This window comes from Prosopis cineraria, unplaced genomic scaffold (genome assembly GCF_029017545.1).
Source record: "Prosopis cineraria cultivar Desert tree isolate PC_DT_omini unplaced genomic scaffold, ASM2901754v1 PC1, whole genome shotgun sequence".
In the NCBI taxonomy this organism is placed as follows: Eukaryota; Viridiplantae; Streptophyta; class Magnoliopsida; order Fabales; family Fabaceae; genus Prosopis; species Prosopis cineraria.
This window is the reverse complement of record NW_026555332.1, coordinates 11,857,736-11,874,575: the sequence shown is the minus strand read 5'-3', so window position 1 is coordinate 11,874,575 and position 16,840 is coordinate 11,857,736. Positions and strand designations below refer to the sequence as shown.

Below are 16,840 nucleotides of genomic sequence, written 5' to 3'. Positions count from 1 at the left end.
GGAATTCTGTCAGTGTTTGACGGTGGAGGGTTAAATGTTAATTTGTCAAAAATTAATTCAATAAAAATCAGTTTAATTAAAAAGAGTTGCTATAAAAAGATTTGTATTTGAATTATATATAATAAAATATTTTATATATATATAATTATTAAAAAGAATATTGATTTACAATAATTTTTAATTTTTATTATATAAATATGATATATTAAAAATATTATAAAAAATTTAAATAACATAAAATTTGATATATTAAATAATAAGAATATAAAATCAAATTCAATAGACCAATGCTATTTTTTATCTATATAAAAAAAATTAAAATATTATTTTAACCAAATACTTTAACCTATAAGGCCACCATAAGAATTATTTTATAGTCAATTTTTGTTTTAAATTTTTCTTTTTTACAAAACCCAAGCAATTGAATATAGAGATTATAAAATATCAATAAAAAAAGTTGAATATGCTTATCAAAAGTTTCAATCCATTACATTTAAAAAATTCACTTTTATGACTATTTGAATTGAATATGCTTTTTCAGAAGTTGAGGTGGGTAAAATTTATTAACCAAATAATATTGAATTCTAAAAAAAAATGCAAATTTACTTTTCAGGATTTGTACAACTTGAGTAAATCTCTTCGGTAGGATTTGTGCAACCTGAGTAATAATATTCTTGAACCATGGATTGCTGCTGGTGATTTTAATTGCTATTTATTTGATCCTGATGAGACTGGGGGGCTAAACCAAATGTAATTGTTATAAAACAATTTAATGATTGTTTACATCATTGTCAATTATCATATATTATGTCAGTTGGAGACGGGGACATTTGGAAGAAAAACTTTGTTAAGGAAATGATTGATTGGGCGTTTGGTAATGCCGATTGGTCGTCTTCTTTTCCATCATTCAAAGTGTTCAAAAATTCGGTTCAGGCCACAAAGCTTTGCATATCAAATCTTCTACTGCCAAACCCATGTGAAATACTATAAGACTGTTCAGATGCCAAGCAACCTAGAAACTTGAGGAGGATTTCCTTGGTATTATTCAACGGGCTTGGAATTCAAGTAGTTGGGGTGAAAAAAAATTCAGCTTTTGAAAAGGAAGCGACACTTCGGAATTCAAACAAAGTTGGGAATATTCCTTATAGGAAAAATAAGATCCTCAAGAGACTTAATGGTATTGACAAAGCTCGAGTTAGAAAATTTTTATTTAAGCTATTGGAGATAGTTCAAGCCTTAGTTGAGGTTAATGACACTTGGTTGGAAATTGGGGCACTTGGATGCAAGTGAATTTTAGAAAAATAACTGTTTTGCATTCAGAAGTGTAACTTTTAAATGGGGTATCCTTTTCGAAATAAAAATAGCACTATTAGCTAAATAATTGAGTTAACTTTGTATAAGTATTTAAATTACTTCAATCAAAAATTTGATAGAGAAATAATGCATATTGAAAATTAATCTTGTCTTGTTGTCATGACAATAAAAAGCTATGATGATTTACATAATGCGTTGTAGTATGTGGTAGCCATACTGAGGCATATGACATAGTGAGAGGCATTGCTCTTTATGTCATCCAATGGGCCATATTTGGAGAAATTACAACTTTTCCCTAGATGCAATTATTTATTTATGATTTAATCCCCATACAATTTCTATGTGTTTTAAACTCTAATTTTTATCATATGTTGAGTTCAACCAATATTTTAAAAAGGGTTTTTATTGAGATCTCAAATTTAAATGATTCAAAATAATTTAGTTAACCCTTTCTTATCATAGTAAGTTATCACGGTCAATTAACCCTTAATTACCTTAATAGTGCATTATGTGTGTAATGTACTATGAATTTTTGATAATGTCAAGGCACATTACAAAGGTCCTAGAATAATCACATGCTAGGATAGATGCCATGTGGGAAGAGGGTATCAAAACCCACTCATTAGAGCACTTCCCTATATAAGTTGCATGAGCAATACAATTAACAATGGCAATAGTAAGTCTTAGGTCCCATTTGAAGCCTTAGTAACTCATCAATCTCTCCACTAGTGTCAAGCTATTCCCCTCATACCAAGTATGCATCAAATTCACAATCTACACTAGTGGAAAGCAAACAAAATCAACAACAAAATGGTAAAAGCTAATCTTAATGCACTAATTCAAACTAGTCTACATGGCTTCAACTTCATTAACACTAACGCTAAATATACACGAACCCCCTAGTTCAGCATTATTAGCATCCATATTTCTTGCATCAATAGCTTGCTTATTTAGGCTAGCATTCCTACAAGCATGTCTTCACCAAAGAGACTGGAAAAATCAAAGCAAAATTGTTAATGGAAGAAAGTTCATACAAATTTCTTCCAAAATTAAAAGCATATTTTGCTTCCCTAAGCTTGAATATATCCCATGTAGTATAAGGATAAGATCCTGCAAAATTCCTCATAACCTCAAAACTACCTCTAATAATAACTCTAACATGTACCCCCGCAACAAAGATAAGACCATCAAACTAATCAACAAGTAAGGCATTAGCAGCCTTTAAATTTCTATTATCTTTGCCATGCTCAAAACCTCCTATATGATATAGATTATTAGCATCCTAGTGATTGGTCAAAGAAACACTAGTAAACTGAGAAAAAATTTGTAAGATCAATAAGTTTTGGCTTGAACAAAAAGTTACATCTAGCTTTATCAAATTGCCGGAGAAGACATATAAACTAAGATTTTTGAACTTCATCCATTTTAAGTGAAAAACTAAACCAAACATCAACTTCTTGAGATATATCCCCTATCATATCCACAAGAGCAAGGCTAAAAGAAGATATAAAGGAATCATATCAAGAAGGTTTATAATGCAGGCCAATATCAAAGCCATTGATCTCTCAAGAGTAGTTTCCAACCATAGCCACTGTTAAATCCCCTTGTCTTAGGTTAATTCCCATTATCGTTGCAATCATATACCCATTGAAACATCAATGATGCTTGCAAGATGCTCATTCCTCAAAAGAAGTAAAGTTGCCATCGCCAGTCTATCACAATTTCAACCAAAGAAAAGCTCTATCATTCCATTGATTTCAAAAGTCCCCAAAATAGCATCTAGAATTTCGTAAAACTACCCACTCACTGACCTTGATTTTAGCACCATCTAACACAAATATCCAACACAATCTCTCACTCAAACCTAGCTTTTGGTAGAAAGGGAATGTCATTGATGACATCACTCTACCTTGCGAAGAACCCTCTAGATAAGGGAAGAGTCAAAACCTTAGTGTGTGTTTGGTTTTTAGTTTGTCGAAAGTTAGTTTGAAAAAAGTTTATTTAAAAAAAGTCAATTTGATAAAACTCAATTATTGTAATGAAATTTGTATTTGGATATATTTTTTCAAAAGTCAATTTGGCAAATTGAAAGTTGTTTGAATTAATAAAAAATTATTCTTTTGAAATGTACTTTTGAATATGCAATGACCAAAAAAGATATTGATTTATGATAATTTATAATTTTTATTATATAAATATAATATATTAGAAATGTTTAAAAATGTTAAACAAATTTAAAATAACATAAAATTTAAAATGTTAAATAATAAGAATAAAAAATATAAAATTTAATATTGGATAAAATTATGCAATAAATAGTTAAACATTCATTAATATTGAATTGTTACATAATTAACGGTTCGCTTTATAATATACAATCTAATCTCTAATAGAATATTGAACCCTATTCATCTTTCTATTACAAGCCACGCTTGAAATTGCACTTGAAATTAATGATAAAAATGCATGGTCATCATTATCATCATTAATGTTAACCATATTTTCATCCTCAAAATGCCTCGAGTCAGAATTAGTTATAGATTTTATTAGAATAAAATTATGTATAGCCATTGTTGCACCAACCATACAAACTTGCGTCACAAATGGATAACTAGGCATGTGTCATAAGATTGCAAATCTGTTTTTCCAAACCCTGAAAGTCTTTTGAATCGTGGTCCTTAAACTTGAGTGATAGTAATTGAAAACCTCATTACTGTTTGCAAATTTAGATGAATACCTGAAATCTAAGAGGTGATACCTATGAGATATATAAGAACGTAAATATTCATGTGGCGTTGGATAGCCGGCATCTAACAAATAATATTTACCTACCAATAAAAAATTGTAGGATCTTAAAAAATATTGAAAATTTATTTTAAATTAGATAAAAATGAAATATACTTTGGGATGGATGTGAAAATTTCATGTCCGGCCTTGTGAGTATATAGTCAAACAAACGAGCATCATGAGTAGTCCCTTCCCATTCAGCCATGACATAAGTGAAGCACATATCTCAATTACATGTAGCCATTATATTTTGTGTTGGAATACCTTTCTTTCTAATATATTTCCCTTACTCTTCGACACTAACCATGCATGGGATATGTATTCCATCAATTGCTCCTATGGCATCTTTAAAGAATGGCTAATATCGTAGATCACCTAAAATTTTTGGATATATATCTTGAAAATTGAGATCTTTTGGTTGGATGTATTCATTTGCTAGCTTCTCACAAGCATGCAATACATTTCTAAAATGTTTGTGAATAGTCTCTGTTAAATGTTAAAATTGTTCTTATGCCATCCTATTCCCTACCCCATGTCCAACAATATTTAGGAACATACTGACCATTTCATGAATCCCTATTCTTCCAGTTAGACATAGATCATGTTGCACCAATTTATCACAAAGTTGAAGAAAAATATCTTTTTTTCATGAGAAGGCAAGCTAAAATTGACCTAATATGCTTTCTTGCCCAAGCACTTTAAATAGGCCACTAATGCTCCTCTATTGTCCCTTATAGCCTTATCTAGCAAGGCCGTATCATACTGTCCAAGAAGCATCTCATCACAAGCAATCTCCTTGATTCCATAAAATCCCTTTTCAACATCCACCACATTTTGATCAACTAATTTTGTTCCATTCTCTATTGAGTTATCCGTTGTTTGGAAACCAAACAACTTACTAAATCAACCATCACAGATGTAAGAGTTTTCCCTTCTTGTTTTGATCATTTTCACCTCTCTTTCATTTCCTCCCTAAATTAGTACCACCATTGTATGCATTATTCAAGTTAACCTACCTAATTTCTAGGAGAGCTCCTCCACTAATGTTTCTCACACCATTACTATCTCTTGATCCTTCAGTCAAATCTAATCATCATCTCATAAACAAAAGAAATAACCAACTAACATATATGTTTGAGTGTATGTGTTCGTGTATGCTCATTATGACAAAATTACATATATATTTTCCTTTCTTCTACCTATGCAAATGAAAGGCCACACTTGGAGTAGGAAAAAAAAGAAGAAGAAAGAAAGCTGATACTTGTGGTTAAAATTGATTGAGAGGCTAAAGAAAAAAGAAAAGGAAAAAAAGAAAAAGCAAGAATTAAAACCAAAAGGATAAAGGAATGAAAAACACACATATATACATATAGGGATAGATGCTTCAAGCATTGGCCACAAGACTAAAAAAAAGATTGATATACTCCAAGAAATTAGATTCAGAATGAGGTAGAGAAGGAAATAAGATAGATAAAAAATAAAACAAAAAAAAAGAGTGGGTCAAAAAGAGGAGAAAGGGAATACAATGCAAGGACCCATAAAAATATATAGAAACACATGCACACAGGAATTTTTGAAGGGAAAAAATGAAAATCAAAATGATCATCAAAATCATTACTAATCCTATACCCTTCAACCTTCAATATTTTTAAAGATCATACATGTAATCTCAAATGAGAAGATTGGCTTTCCTTAGAGTATTAAAATAATGAACAATTGATACTATCTTATCTAGAGCATCCCTACCCAATCCTAACATCATATTATAATAAGTAGAGATTATACAAGAAAATAAATATTCCCTACCTTTACAACAAACTCTCTCAAGCTTCTTTATTTGTTGCTTCCTATTTTTTTCTTCCTCCTCTTTTGCATTGATCACCACCCTTTTATAGATGAAAATTAGGGCTTCTCATTTTAATGGTTGAATTCCATCAAATCATAATTTGTGAATAATTTTATTTGACTTTTACTATTTTAAATTAAGGTACATTTTTGGGGATTAGATTTCTATTTGACTTCCCCTTATTGAAGACTCATATTAAGGCACAAATTTAGGAATTTTCATTTAATTATTATTTTTTTATTTTTTTATTTTTTATTAAAAAATGGCTCTTCAATTTTTTATTTTATTCATTTATTTTTTGTGGGGGGCCCGAACAGAATGCGATGTTCACAACCACCAGATTAGATTGAACATACCAATCCTTCTTTTTCACATATTCATGCAAAACAGAGGACCACTATTTTTGGATCTAACAAAAAATGGTTGGAAGTCATCATACCTTGTAGATGGAAGAGCAAATCAAAGGAGGAGGTCAGAGTTTGACAAGCTGGTTCGAAAGTTTAGTTTTGCACTCGACAGGTTGTAAGCCTAGGTTTTTCAACTTCTCTCAACTTCGCAATGTTGTTCAAGTCCAAAAACAAGCTCGATCTTTGAAAGATTCAAGGTAAAAATGAAGAAATGGGGCACTGGAATGGTGAGGAAGGATGACGAAAGAAGAAATGAGGAGATTGGGGAAGGAAGAAATGGAGGGACTCAGATCTATGACCAGATGGAGGAGGAGAGAAAGAGGAGAGACGGCGGAGAGATAGCGAAGAGATGGCAGAGTAATGGAGGAGCGAGATGAGGTAAGTAACAAAGAGAGTAATAAGATAAGAGAGCCCAAAGCCTCAGTTGCACGAGAAGAAGGAAAGAATAATGAGCTACAAAATGGAGTTGTTGATTTTTGCCATTTCAACCCAGTTTGAAAGTCCTTTTTGAAAGCAAATTTCATCTAATAAATTGATGCCAAACAACATTTCACATTCCAAAAGTAAAAAAGCACTTTTGGGATGTAAAATGTAGAGTTTCCAAACACACCCTTAGTAAAGCATTCTCTTAAGCACTCAAAGAGAATACTCTCTGTTGAGATTTTTACTACACCAGATTAAATTTAATAGAATGATGATTCCTTTAATCTAATTAATATTACCAATACTATATAACTTATCAAAAGTAGGCAAGACTAGGTAAAGATATGACCAATGATTTCTTGCTCATAACAACCAAATGGGAACATATTCAAGTTAATAAGATGATGCTGAAAAGATAACCCTCATCGGTAAAGATTTATGGGTAAGCTTCTAAATGAATTAAAGTTACTTCATTGGCAACCTAATCTTCCATTAAAAAGCCCCATAAGGGCTGAGAGGAGAGTGAATTGGCAAACTTGCTAGAATATTTATATATCAATATACTGAAACCATCTTTAACTTTGTACTCTCTTTTCTTAGAAGCCTCCAAGATAAGCTTGTCATCTTGGCGTGTAGAAGGTAAAGGGGTGTTGATGATGAGATTAGCTATCGTAAGATTAGAGTATTTTATTCAACTATACCAAACAACTCCTTCCAACCTTTGGCTTCCATGTCTATGCCACCCCTTTCTTGTCAATCAAACATACGTATTCATACAGCTAAAAGCAGAAAGAAGGGCCGAAAAAAAAAACGTAAGTAAAATAAAATTCTCCTTTAATTCACACAGCTAGAAAAAAATAGATGATTAAACAAAACTACAAGCATTCCATTTTGCAAGACCTTCATAGTCTTTTAATTTTTAGGGTAACCCTTATTTTGAATAAGTTTGATTGTATAATAAATTTGAAAGTGCAAATTTATTAATAGTAATTAGTTATTTTTTTATTGTGAACATATGTTCTTCTATTAGAAACAATATTATTTGAGATACGGTTGAGTAATTTAGGCACCTCTCCCTAGACCCTAGTAGGAATTTGAATATTCATTCACCATCTTGAATTAAAGAGGTTAGATGACCTTGATCAATTGAATGATTAAAAGTAATTCAAAATGATTGGTCCATATTTAAAATTTTGAAAAAGAAAAAAAATATAACTAGACATTAAATTCTTGGGAGAATCACATCCAATCCCCTTGAGGAAATTAATAATAAATAAGAACTAATGCATAACAGATTGTTGTTAAAATGAGAATAAAACTAATTTTTTTTCAAATAAAACTTATTATTAATCTTTATTTGTAATTAATTTCCTTAAGAGGGATAGATATAATTCTCCCTAAATTCTTCATTGAAAAATAATCATTCTCCAAGGTTTATACTGTCCTAATATATATATATATATATATATATGTAATTCTTCACCATTGAAGTTTAATCATCAAACTGTGGATGATTTTGATTACACATCGCTTGATGGGCTCTAGAAATCAGATGTCTTTAGTGATTTAATACTACATCTAGAGCATTTAAGATTAGACTTAATTAGATAATTTAAATTTTATTTTTTATTTAAATCTAGATACTCTAAATTTAATCAGAGGCTGTAGAGATGACGCGTACTAGGGCGAGGGCTTCTCCGGCATGCATTTTTTGGGATACCCTAAGCTTCCTGTAATGTTCATAAGAGAAAGGAAGAAAGAGACGAGGATGATGATCAGAGTCCACAAGCTCCTCAGGTGCTTCTATGTCTCCCTCCTTTGGTCCCAACAAGAATGAAGCTATTGAAACTCTCACACTTGCTTCCTTGCACCATACTCTATGCTTCACCATCCCAAACCTCCCATTGCTCCATACCTACACACATCGATCAAACCCATGTTTTATATTGAGTTTCAAAAATGAGAGGAGAATGACAATTAAGTATCAGAATATCAATCTAATTATATCTAGGTCTTTGACAATTTTTTTTAAATCAATTGAAAATAAACAAAATTAGATAGTTATAAATTTAGAGTCTCAATTACAAATGAAGTATTTATTTACATTCTAAAAGTAATTCTTAATTTGCAAACTACTTTTTATAAAATTTTATCGAAAATCTAACTATCATTAAATAGATATTTTGAGACCTAATTGTCATCTTCTAAGGAATGAATTGTATTATTCACTTCATAATTTAATTTGTAAATAACACAGTTTGTTCATACACAGAGACATACATGGATTTGTAATCTTCTTAAGTTGCAATTCCTTCAGTTTGTGTCAATTTTAAATTTAAGTTATTGGAACAAATTAAGAGCTTGTTTGTCTATTGATGATCTTGAGACCTAAAATTTTTTTGTATGGCCCACTTTTGTTAGAAGAAACTCTTTCATTTTTTTTTTAATTGCTTGCATGTATCCTCAATTTTAGCAAATTGATGTTTTGTCCACTTTAAAGGCCTACGTACAAGCCATATAGCAAAAGGAGCGTGTGAAAGGCAGCCACAATAGTAAGCAAAAGTGAAATTTCTAAAAGTGATTTTGGTCAACAAAACTGAGTAGACAAACATGAACTTAACATTTTTTAGATTCATCATTTTTATAGATATGAAAGAAATTAAAATAGGAAACAAAAAATAGTGCATAATTCTCCTAATAATCTAGGAAGGAAAAAAGCAATAATATAACTCAATAACACATCAATTCTTACAAGTGTTATATCAGTCTTTTAACTTCAATTCTAAGCCACAAAATCGTCTATTAAATTTTTTAATCAAATAATCCATTCAAATTAAAATTATAACACATACAATTGATATCAGATAAGATTTTAACAATTTTAATTTTGAAAATTCTTTTCCTTCCACATAACAAACATTAAAAGCTCTTGATGATGATTAATTAAGATATTGAAGGCCAAGACATATATATAATTAACTTACATGAGCTATATCACCAAGAATGGCAAAGAGGCTTCCTGGGCAAGGAGGGACATCAACAAAGGAACCAGATTTATTGTTCATGACTTGAAGCCCTCCAACATGTTCATCGTCTTGAAGAATGGTGAGGAAGCTTGAGTCTGTGTGGATTCGCACACCAGATGATCCTATTGTTTCTGGTGTGAAACTGTACTTGTTAATCCTGAATTGACTCGCCCATTCCTTGAAATATCCATCTCCTTCTTCCAAACCTAAACTTTCTGTCATCTTCACTGATACATCTATCAATAACTCATGAATTGCTTTCCCATATGCTTCTATCACTTTCCTGTTGGAATATTTGTGAATTAGCAGTAATTAATTCCAAATTAATATCCAAAATAATATAGTGTATATTAAATAATCTTCATTATATTTTGCACTTATTTGAAAGGGATTGAGATCCTAATTGAATAGACCATAATATGCTGAATATTCTATTTGTGTATATTGAAAGAGACTTGAACTCAGAACATTTATGTTATCAGTAACCTATATTTAAATTTGGTAGGGACATTTCAATCATTAAGGTATTTGTTTTAGGACAAGCCACTCTTAAAGTTGGCTTTTGCCCAAGCAAGTTTGTTAACTTGCCGACATTATGCTCCAAGTGGGTTGCATTAGTGTTGTCATACGTTAATTCAAAAATAAAAATGAACCAAATAATTTCAACCATGCTATTTGCAATATAAACAATTTCAACTAAACAATTTTTAACAATTTCAATCATGTGTTGATTGACAAAAGCGAGAAAAAAATATAGGACCTAAAAGAGCTAATTCAAGCTTGAGCTATTACATTTTTTTAAAGGGCTTATAAGAGTTGAGCTTAAAAGCCTTTTGTATGCAAAAATTTCTTTTTTGAAAGCCTGACCCTTAAAATAAAGAGGCCTATACATGTAGTTTGCAAAGCCCAACCTTAATTGATAACTTCATGTTATATGCTCCCTCAATTAGACCTAGGAAATGGACAAGCTTGACACATATGAGTGTGGCTCTTATTAACTCAAGCCTGAAAGCTTTATTATTTCAAAATCAATTATTTTGAAACTTGACCATTATTTAAAAGAATCATAAACTAATTTTTATTATTTTTTATTTTTAAAAATTAAATTTTTACATTATAATATTTCATATTCTTATTCTAATTTCGAAAAATTTAAAATAAATAATATAAATTTTAATTTTAAATTATAATATATATTTTAAAATTTAAATTTAATTAAAAAATTAAAAATATTTTATTTTTTAGGGTAAAACAAAAATGAGCTGAAGTAAGCCTTTTTTTAATAGGACTAAATGGGCTTGAATCCTAATTATGCAAAAAAGCTCCAAATTTTCAAACTTGAGCCTTTTAAAAAAAAAACAGATTTAAACTGGTGGCTCCTCAAAACTTGATCCATATTCCTGGCTTTACCCACAATACACTAAAAAAAAATAACTTTTAATGACGACTTTCAATGGCAACTCTAAAAAGTTGTTGTTGAAAATGATCAATCTGTGGCGACAAAAAAAAGTTGCTGTTGAAAGTTTGGCTTTTGACAGTGATATTCAAAGTCACTATTAAAAGGGTGACTTTTTGAGGTGACAATATATTATTGTCGTTAATTGTCAAATTTTCAATGATGACAAGTTTATGTCACTGCTGAAAATTGACAATCATTGACAACTTTTTAGAGTCCATTGATTGTCTCCATATTTTAAAATGTATTATAATTTCTTAAAAATTAATGTTATAATAAATATGTTATAAGTTTCAACAGCGATATATAAGTTATCGTTAAAAGTTGACAATCAACGGTGACTTTATAGTGTCATCGCTGAAAGTAAGACTTTCAATGGCAACTTTTTTGAGTCACCACTAAAAGTTTGATTTTATATTTTTAACAATATTTTTTATTTTTGTTTAACTAATATTTAAATTTTTAAGACATTAATTTTATTGTATTATTGTAATTTTATAATGAATATATAAAATAATATAATGAGTTTTCATTTAATATATTTTATGGTTAAATTGTAAATTTAAAATAGTAAAATTATTTTAAGATATGGTTAATGTATTATTTAATATTAATAAGTCAGAGTAAAGAATTAAACTAAATCATATTATTTTACATCAATTTTTGTTATCAAATGATATTTGATTTGATTTAATACAACTATTCAAGCCAGTTTAGTTAATTAGTTTTGGTCAAATAACACCAAATCTAATTGAATTGATTAATGCATACCCCTATGTGAAGTGATAAATTCATTCAAAAATCTAATGTTTGATTTTTTTTTAATTTAGAATGCATATAATGTGGTAATGAGTCTCTATTTTAAATATTTTATGATTAAATTGATATTTTAAATAATAACACTACTTGTTTATAATAATTAGATATGTGATAGTTAAATTTATTCATTCATAAAATAATATTTAATCTAATATAATTTTTCAATTCAAATTCTATATTTAATACTAGTAACTTTAAAGCTTGATATCAGTTTAGATGTTCCCAATTTGATGACTAATGATAGAAAAGAGAAAGATAAAAAATGAGATATTCTAAAATTTTACTTTTAACTTTTACAATATACAAAATATATCTATGTATTTGATGCTATATGATATTTTTTGTTTGATGCTATCTTGTGACATAAATATAAAAAAATAGATAATATAGTGTATAATTTTTTTATAAAATTATAATTTAAAAAAATTAATTAAAAAAGTAAAGTGTAATGTAAAAACAACCCAATTACATTACTTAAGAGTTATTGTTAATTAAAAATAAAAATAAAATTTTAAATAAAAATAGCTAGAAAAAATAAATAATTATGAACTAATGTATAATTATCTATATTTTTACTATTTATTTTTAAATATTTTTATATTATAATTATAAATATGAACATTAAAATAAATAACATAATAATCTCAAGAAGTAAAAAAATTAAAATAAATAATACAAATGATATTGTGTCAACTATATTTACAGTTACTTTAGACAACAATAAATAATATAATTTGCAATTTGAATAAATTAAAAGAATTAAATTAAAGTATTTAATGATAGTAATAAAATTTTATAATATTTAATATATATGTATGTGTTTGTATAGTTTAATAATATGCGTATATATATATATATATATTTAATTATGCAGTAATAGACTGCATGTTCATTCAATTCAGTGGCAAAATCGTGGGACACAAAAGGAGGAGATTATGGAATTCAAACCTTGATAAAAGCAACTTATGAAATGAAAATATAAATTGCTGACATGATACCACGTGGTGTAAGGTGGGGGCGACCTCCACCACGTGGAGGGTGACATGGCGTCACGTGATATGAGGTCAAGGCAATACATGGAGGGATGACATAGGTGGTGGTGGGTAATACTTAACATTCAACGGTGACCAAATTGCCGCCGCTGATGTGTGGTTTTTATGGTGACAATTCTTAACTTTCAACGGCAACTGTCTTTTTGTAGTGATAAATTTTCTTTTCTGCGATGACATTTGTTGCTATTAATTCTCAATTTTCAACGGTGATAAATAAAATCAATGATAAGAGCTCTCATGGTGATATTGTGACAACTTTTGATCGCCGTTGAAAACTTTTAATGATGACACTTTTTAATTTTCAGTGATGGCAAAGTCAATTTTTTTGTAGTGATATTCTACCTAGATTTGAGTTTCCATGGAACAAAATATGCTTCAAGGTAATTAACTTAGCTAGTTTATTCAAGCTCTTTCTTCATTTGCTGCAACCCCCATATTAGATATATGTGTGTGCATGTAACATATCACTGTAAGGGAAAAGAGGTAGAGAGAGAGAGAGAGAGTTACGTCTGATGGGGAGAAGAATCTAATTGAGAGCAGAAAGATTGAACCGCGTGAGAAGAAGCCATGTCGTAGAGTCCAAACCCTTCGTAAAGAGGATTCACTGAACTTGGAGGCATATACCCACTTCCTGCAATTACTTGTTCAGTGTTTCTCATCTTAATCTCCAGAGGAAGATCAAGCAGGCATCTCACCACCTTCTTCATTTCTTCCATTAAGCTTGAATCAATGCCATGGTTCCTCACTCTGAAACATCCCCATTCCTCGCACGCCTCTCTCAGCTTCTTCTTTATCAGATCTTTAGGATTTTCTGCAGATTCTCGCAGATCGATCAATGGGATGTTGTTGCTGCTAGTCATCGTCGTTGTCCATTCTCTTTCACTGTGGTTTTCTTTTCTGGAACTTTGTTCATGAACACTCTCTGTTGCTGTGGTGGTTTTTTGTACTCGTACATTTGAGTAGGTTGAGGTTGAGGGGATCTGTCTGGTGACGACACCAATGTTTAGCTTTTTCCAAGGTTTTGTCGATTTCTTCAACCGTATTTCTCTACGTCGTCTTTCTTTATAACTTAAAATTATGAGTTGAGCCGAGCGACGGAATGTGCAAACATAAAGTGTGAAGGGATCAAGACTTTTATCAGAGTTACGTATTTTATGTTTGGATGATAGATGATGAAAGATAACAAAAAACCGTTGAATATTCGGTATGAATTAGAACGTGCGTGACTCATCCTCCTTTTTTAACTCAATCTTTTTAATCCCCCACCTTATCCCATCCTTCTCCTATTTTTTTTTTTTAATTATTCACAGGTATTCTTTTATTCAAGACAATTGAGGATTCAAATCTTATTCACCACATTGTGAAGAATAAGCTTCTTTTACTAAATCTGTAACATCCTGATTTTTATATAATAAAGAAATTGTAGAATTTAGGTTTTGAGGAAAAAAAATGATAATAATAGAAATTTATATTATTTGAAGTTATTAGAAATAATATTATGATTAGGTATTTTAATTATGAATTTAAAAATTTAAATTTAAAACCACATAAGCAATATTTAGTTAAGATATAATACATAAATAATTTTTGTGTTTAAAAAAAAGATGGTATGGTAGAAGGAACAAAAAAAGAGGGTGGAAGGTTGTTGTTTTTAAGTCCCACATTGGTTAAATGAGGAAAGAGAAGAGGTGCCTTCATGTATAAAAAGGAGGGGGTGGTGCATTAGGAAGCATGAGAGGCTAAGATGCAATTTAGAGAAAATTGTAACTTATGGCCCAAAGGTTTGAATAATTAAATTCAAACCTATAGTTTTTTTTAATATAATTTTGGGACCCACAATCCCATTTTTATATTATTTTTCTTCTTCCTCTCACGTTGCTCGGCGTCTTCTCGCAAGGAGGATTTTCTTTTTCTTCAAGTATGTTCCAACTTTCCTATTTAGATTAGCATTTAAAAATTTATTTAATTACAAATTAATTTTATAGTTATTTTCTAAATAATATTAGCTTTCTAGTGATATGATTATTTTGTAGGATAGAGTAAATATTTTGATTAGAATTTTTCTATATGATAGTTAATCTAATGATATGATAGATTAAAAATATAGGTTAAAACTCTTAGGGATATAATAAATATTATAGAATATTTTCTTGAGATTGAAACTCATGTTTAAGAATTTTTGAGTTAAAATCTAGATCTATATGGTTGAATTTATGTAGAATCTGAGATGTAGGGATAAACCTATGATTATTAAATATTTATTAAGTATGAATAGGTATTTTTGAGGTTAAAAAAGGTGTGATTTGAGGCTTCAGGATAATTCTAAAATTTTTAATTTATTTTTAAACGATTTTTAGAATATAGAAGGATGAAATTGTGATACTAGAAGTGAATTGAGAATAAAAAAAATAGTTTATTAGGGTACAGATTTTAGAAAAGAATTTGAGAAGTTAAATGAGGCATAAATTTTAAATTAGTGTTAATATGGATTATAGATCTAAGACTTTCTAACTCTTTAAATAGAGTTATTTATTTTAATGTAAAATTAATATATAGCATTGTGAAATAATTATGTAGATTATATTAACAAAGATAGTGGCGAAAGAGGAGTTGTGAAGGGGAACTTGTTATTCAAGACCAAGGTAATCATTATTTAATGTGTTGTGATGAGTGTGTTTGTGAATGTTTATGTGTTTACTTGTTGTTTGGAAAACTATGAATTATTGAAAATAAATACTGTTATATACTTGTTTTGAATTATTGCCCAAGTGGGTCAAAAATTTATTTTTATTTATCATTATGAGATATTATTGTTCGGATATATTCCTGTTTGGATATTTGAATGATGCATGACTTGTCAGGGTATTTTAATGTATGGTGTTAATGGAAATTTCTATTCGGTTAATTATTACCACGTGGTAAGCCCTCATTGGACCCAATGAGTGGTGTGTCGCTTGGTCTAACTCACCTTTGGCCGGGTGATTTGGCGTCTGAGCATGGCGAAAGGAGGATATAAGGTGCAGTCATGCAAATTAAATAGTTGTTCGGTTTTGTTTGAAAGTATTGTTCGGTTAAATTTTTTGTGTGCCCACTTAGCAATCGCATGATTAGTTACATCCGCATGCATAATTACATATTAATTTTTGGTTACTGGGACTTTTAAGTCTCATTCCCCGTGGTTAATATTTTTACAGGAGAGAGTCCGGCCGCGAGAAAGCACAAGAGGTGTAACTATGGTGTATGAGACACCATCTTTACGTTGCCTCTTATTTTGGATATACAATGTATCTTGTGCCAACTTAGGACATATCTCTTTGAGAAACATGTAAACTCAATCCTTTTATTAAAAGTATTTATATGATCAAGAGGATTATGTCTGTCCCTCTTCATTTATGATCTGATTTGAATATCATGCCACGAGAATTATGTCTATCCCTCATGGTTCTAATTGCTCTTTTTTGAGATCTTTAAGATCTGTGGTATATTATCTTGGATGTATCATGGTAGAAATTTTTCTACCATGATAAGGGTTCAATAAAAAATAATTTATTGAATTAATAATTTGTAAAAAATTGGTTTTTAAATTTGGAGGGTGTTACCAAACCCAACCCTTTGTTGGTTGGCCATTTCTTTTTTCTTTATTTAATAAGGTTATCTAAGGTTTATATTTGAGCTGATTAAATTTGCAGTAGCTCTATCAAATTGAAGTT

General features: G+C 29.7%; 1 protein-coding gene across 1 annotated transcript; it reads right to left on the bottom strand.

Moving 5' to 3' along the window:
* Positions 1-8,309: 8,309 nt before the first annotated feature.
* On the bottom strand, positions 8,310-16,765 carry LOC129296170 (2-oxoglutarate-dependent dioxygenase DAO-like). Its single transcript, XM_054934762.1, has 4 exons — positions 16,735-16,765; positions 13,638-14,517; positions 9,762-10,086; positions 8,310-8,692 (listed from the first exon to the last, which is right to left on the bottom strand). The coding sequence occupies exons 2-4, from the start codon at positions 13,988-13,990 to the stop codon at positions 8,429-8,431; spliced, it is 942 nt and encodes a 313-aa protein (XP_054790737.1). The 5' UTR covers positions 13,991-14,517; positions 16,735-16,765; the 3' UTR covers positions 8,310-8,428.
* Between the last annotated feature and the right edge of the window lie 75 nt (positions 16,766-16,840).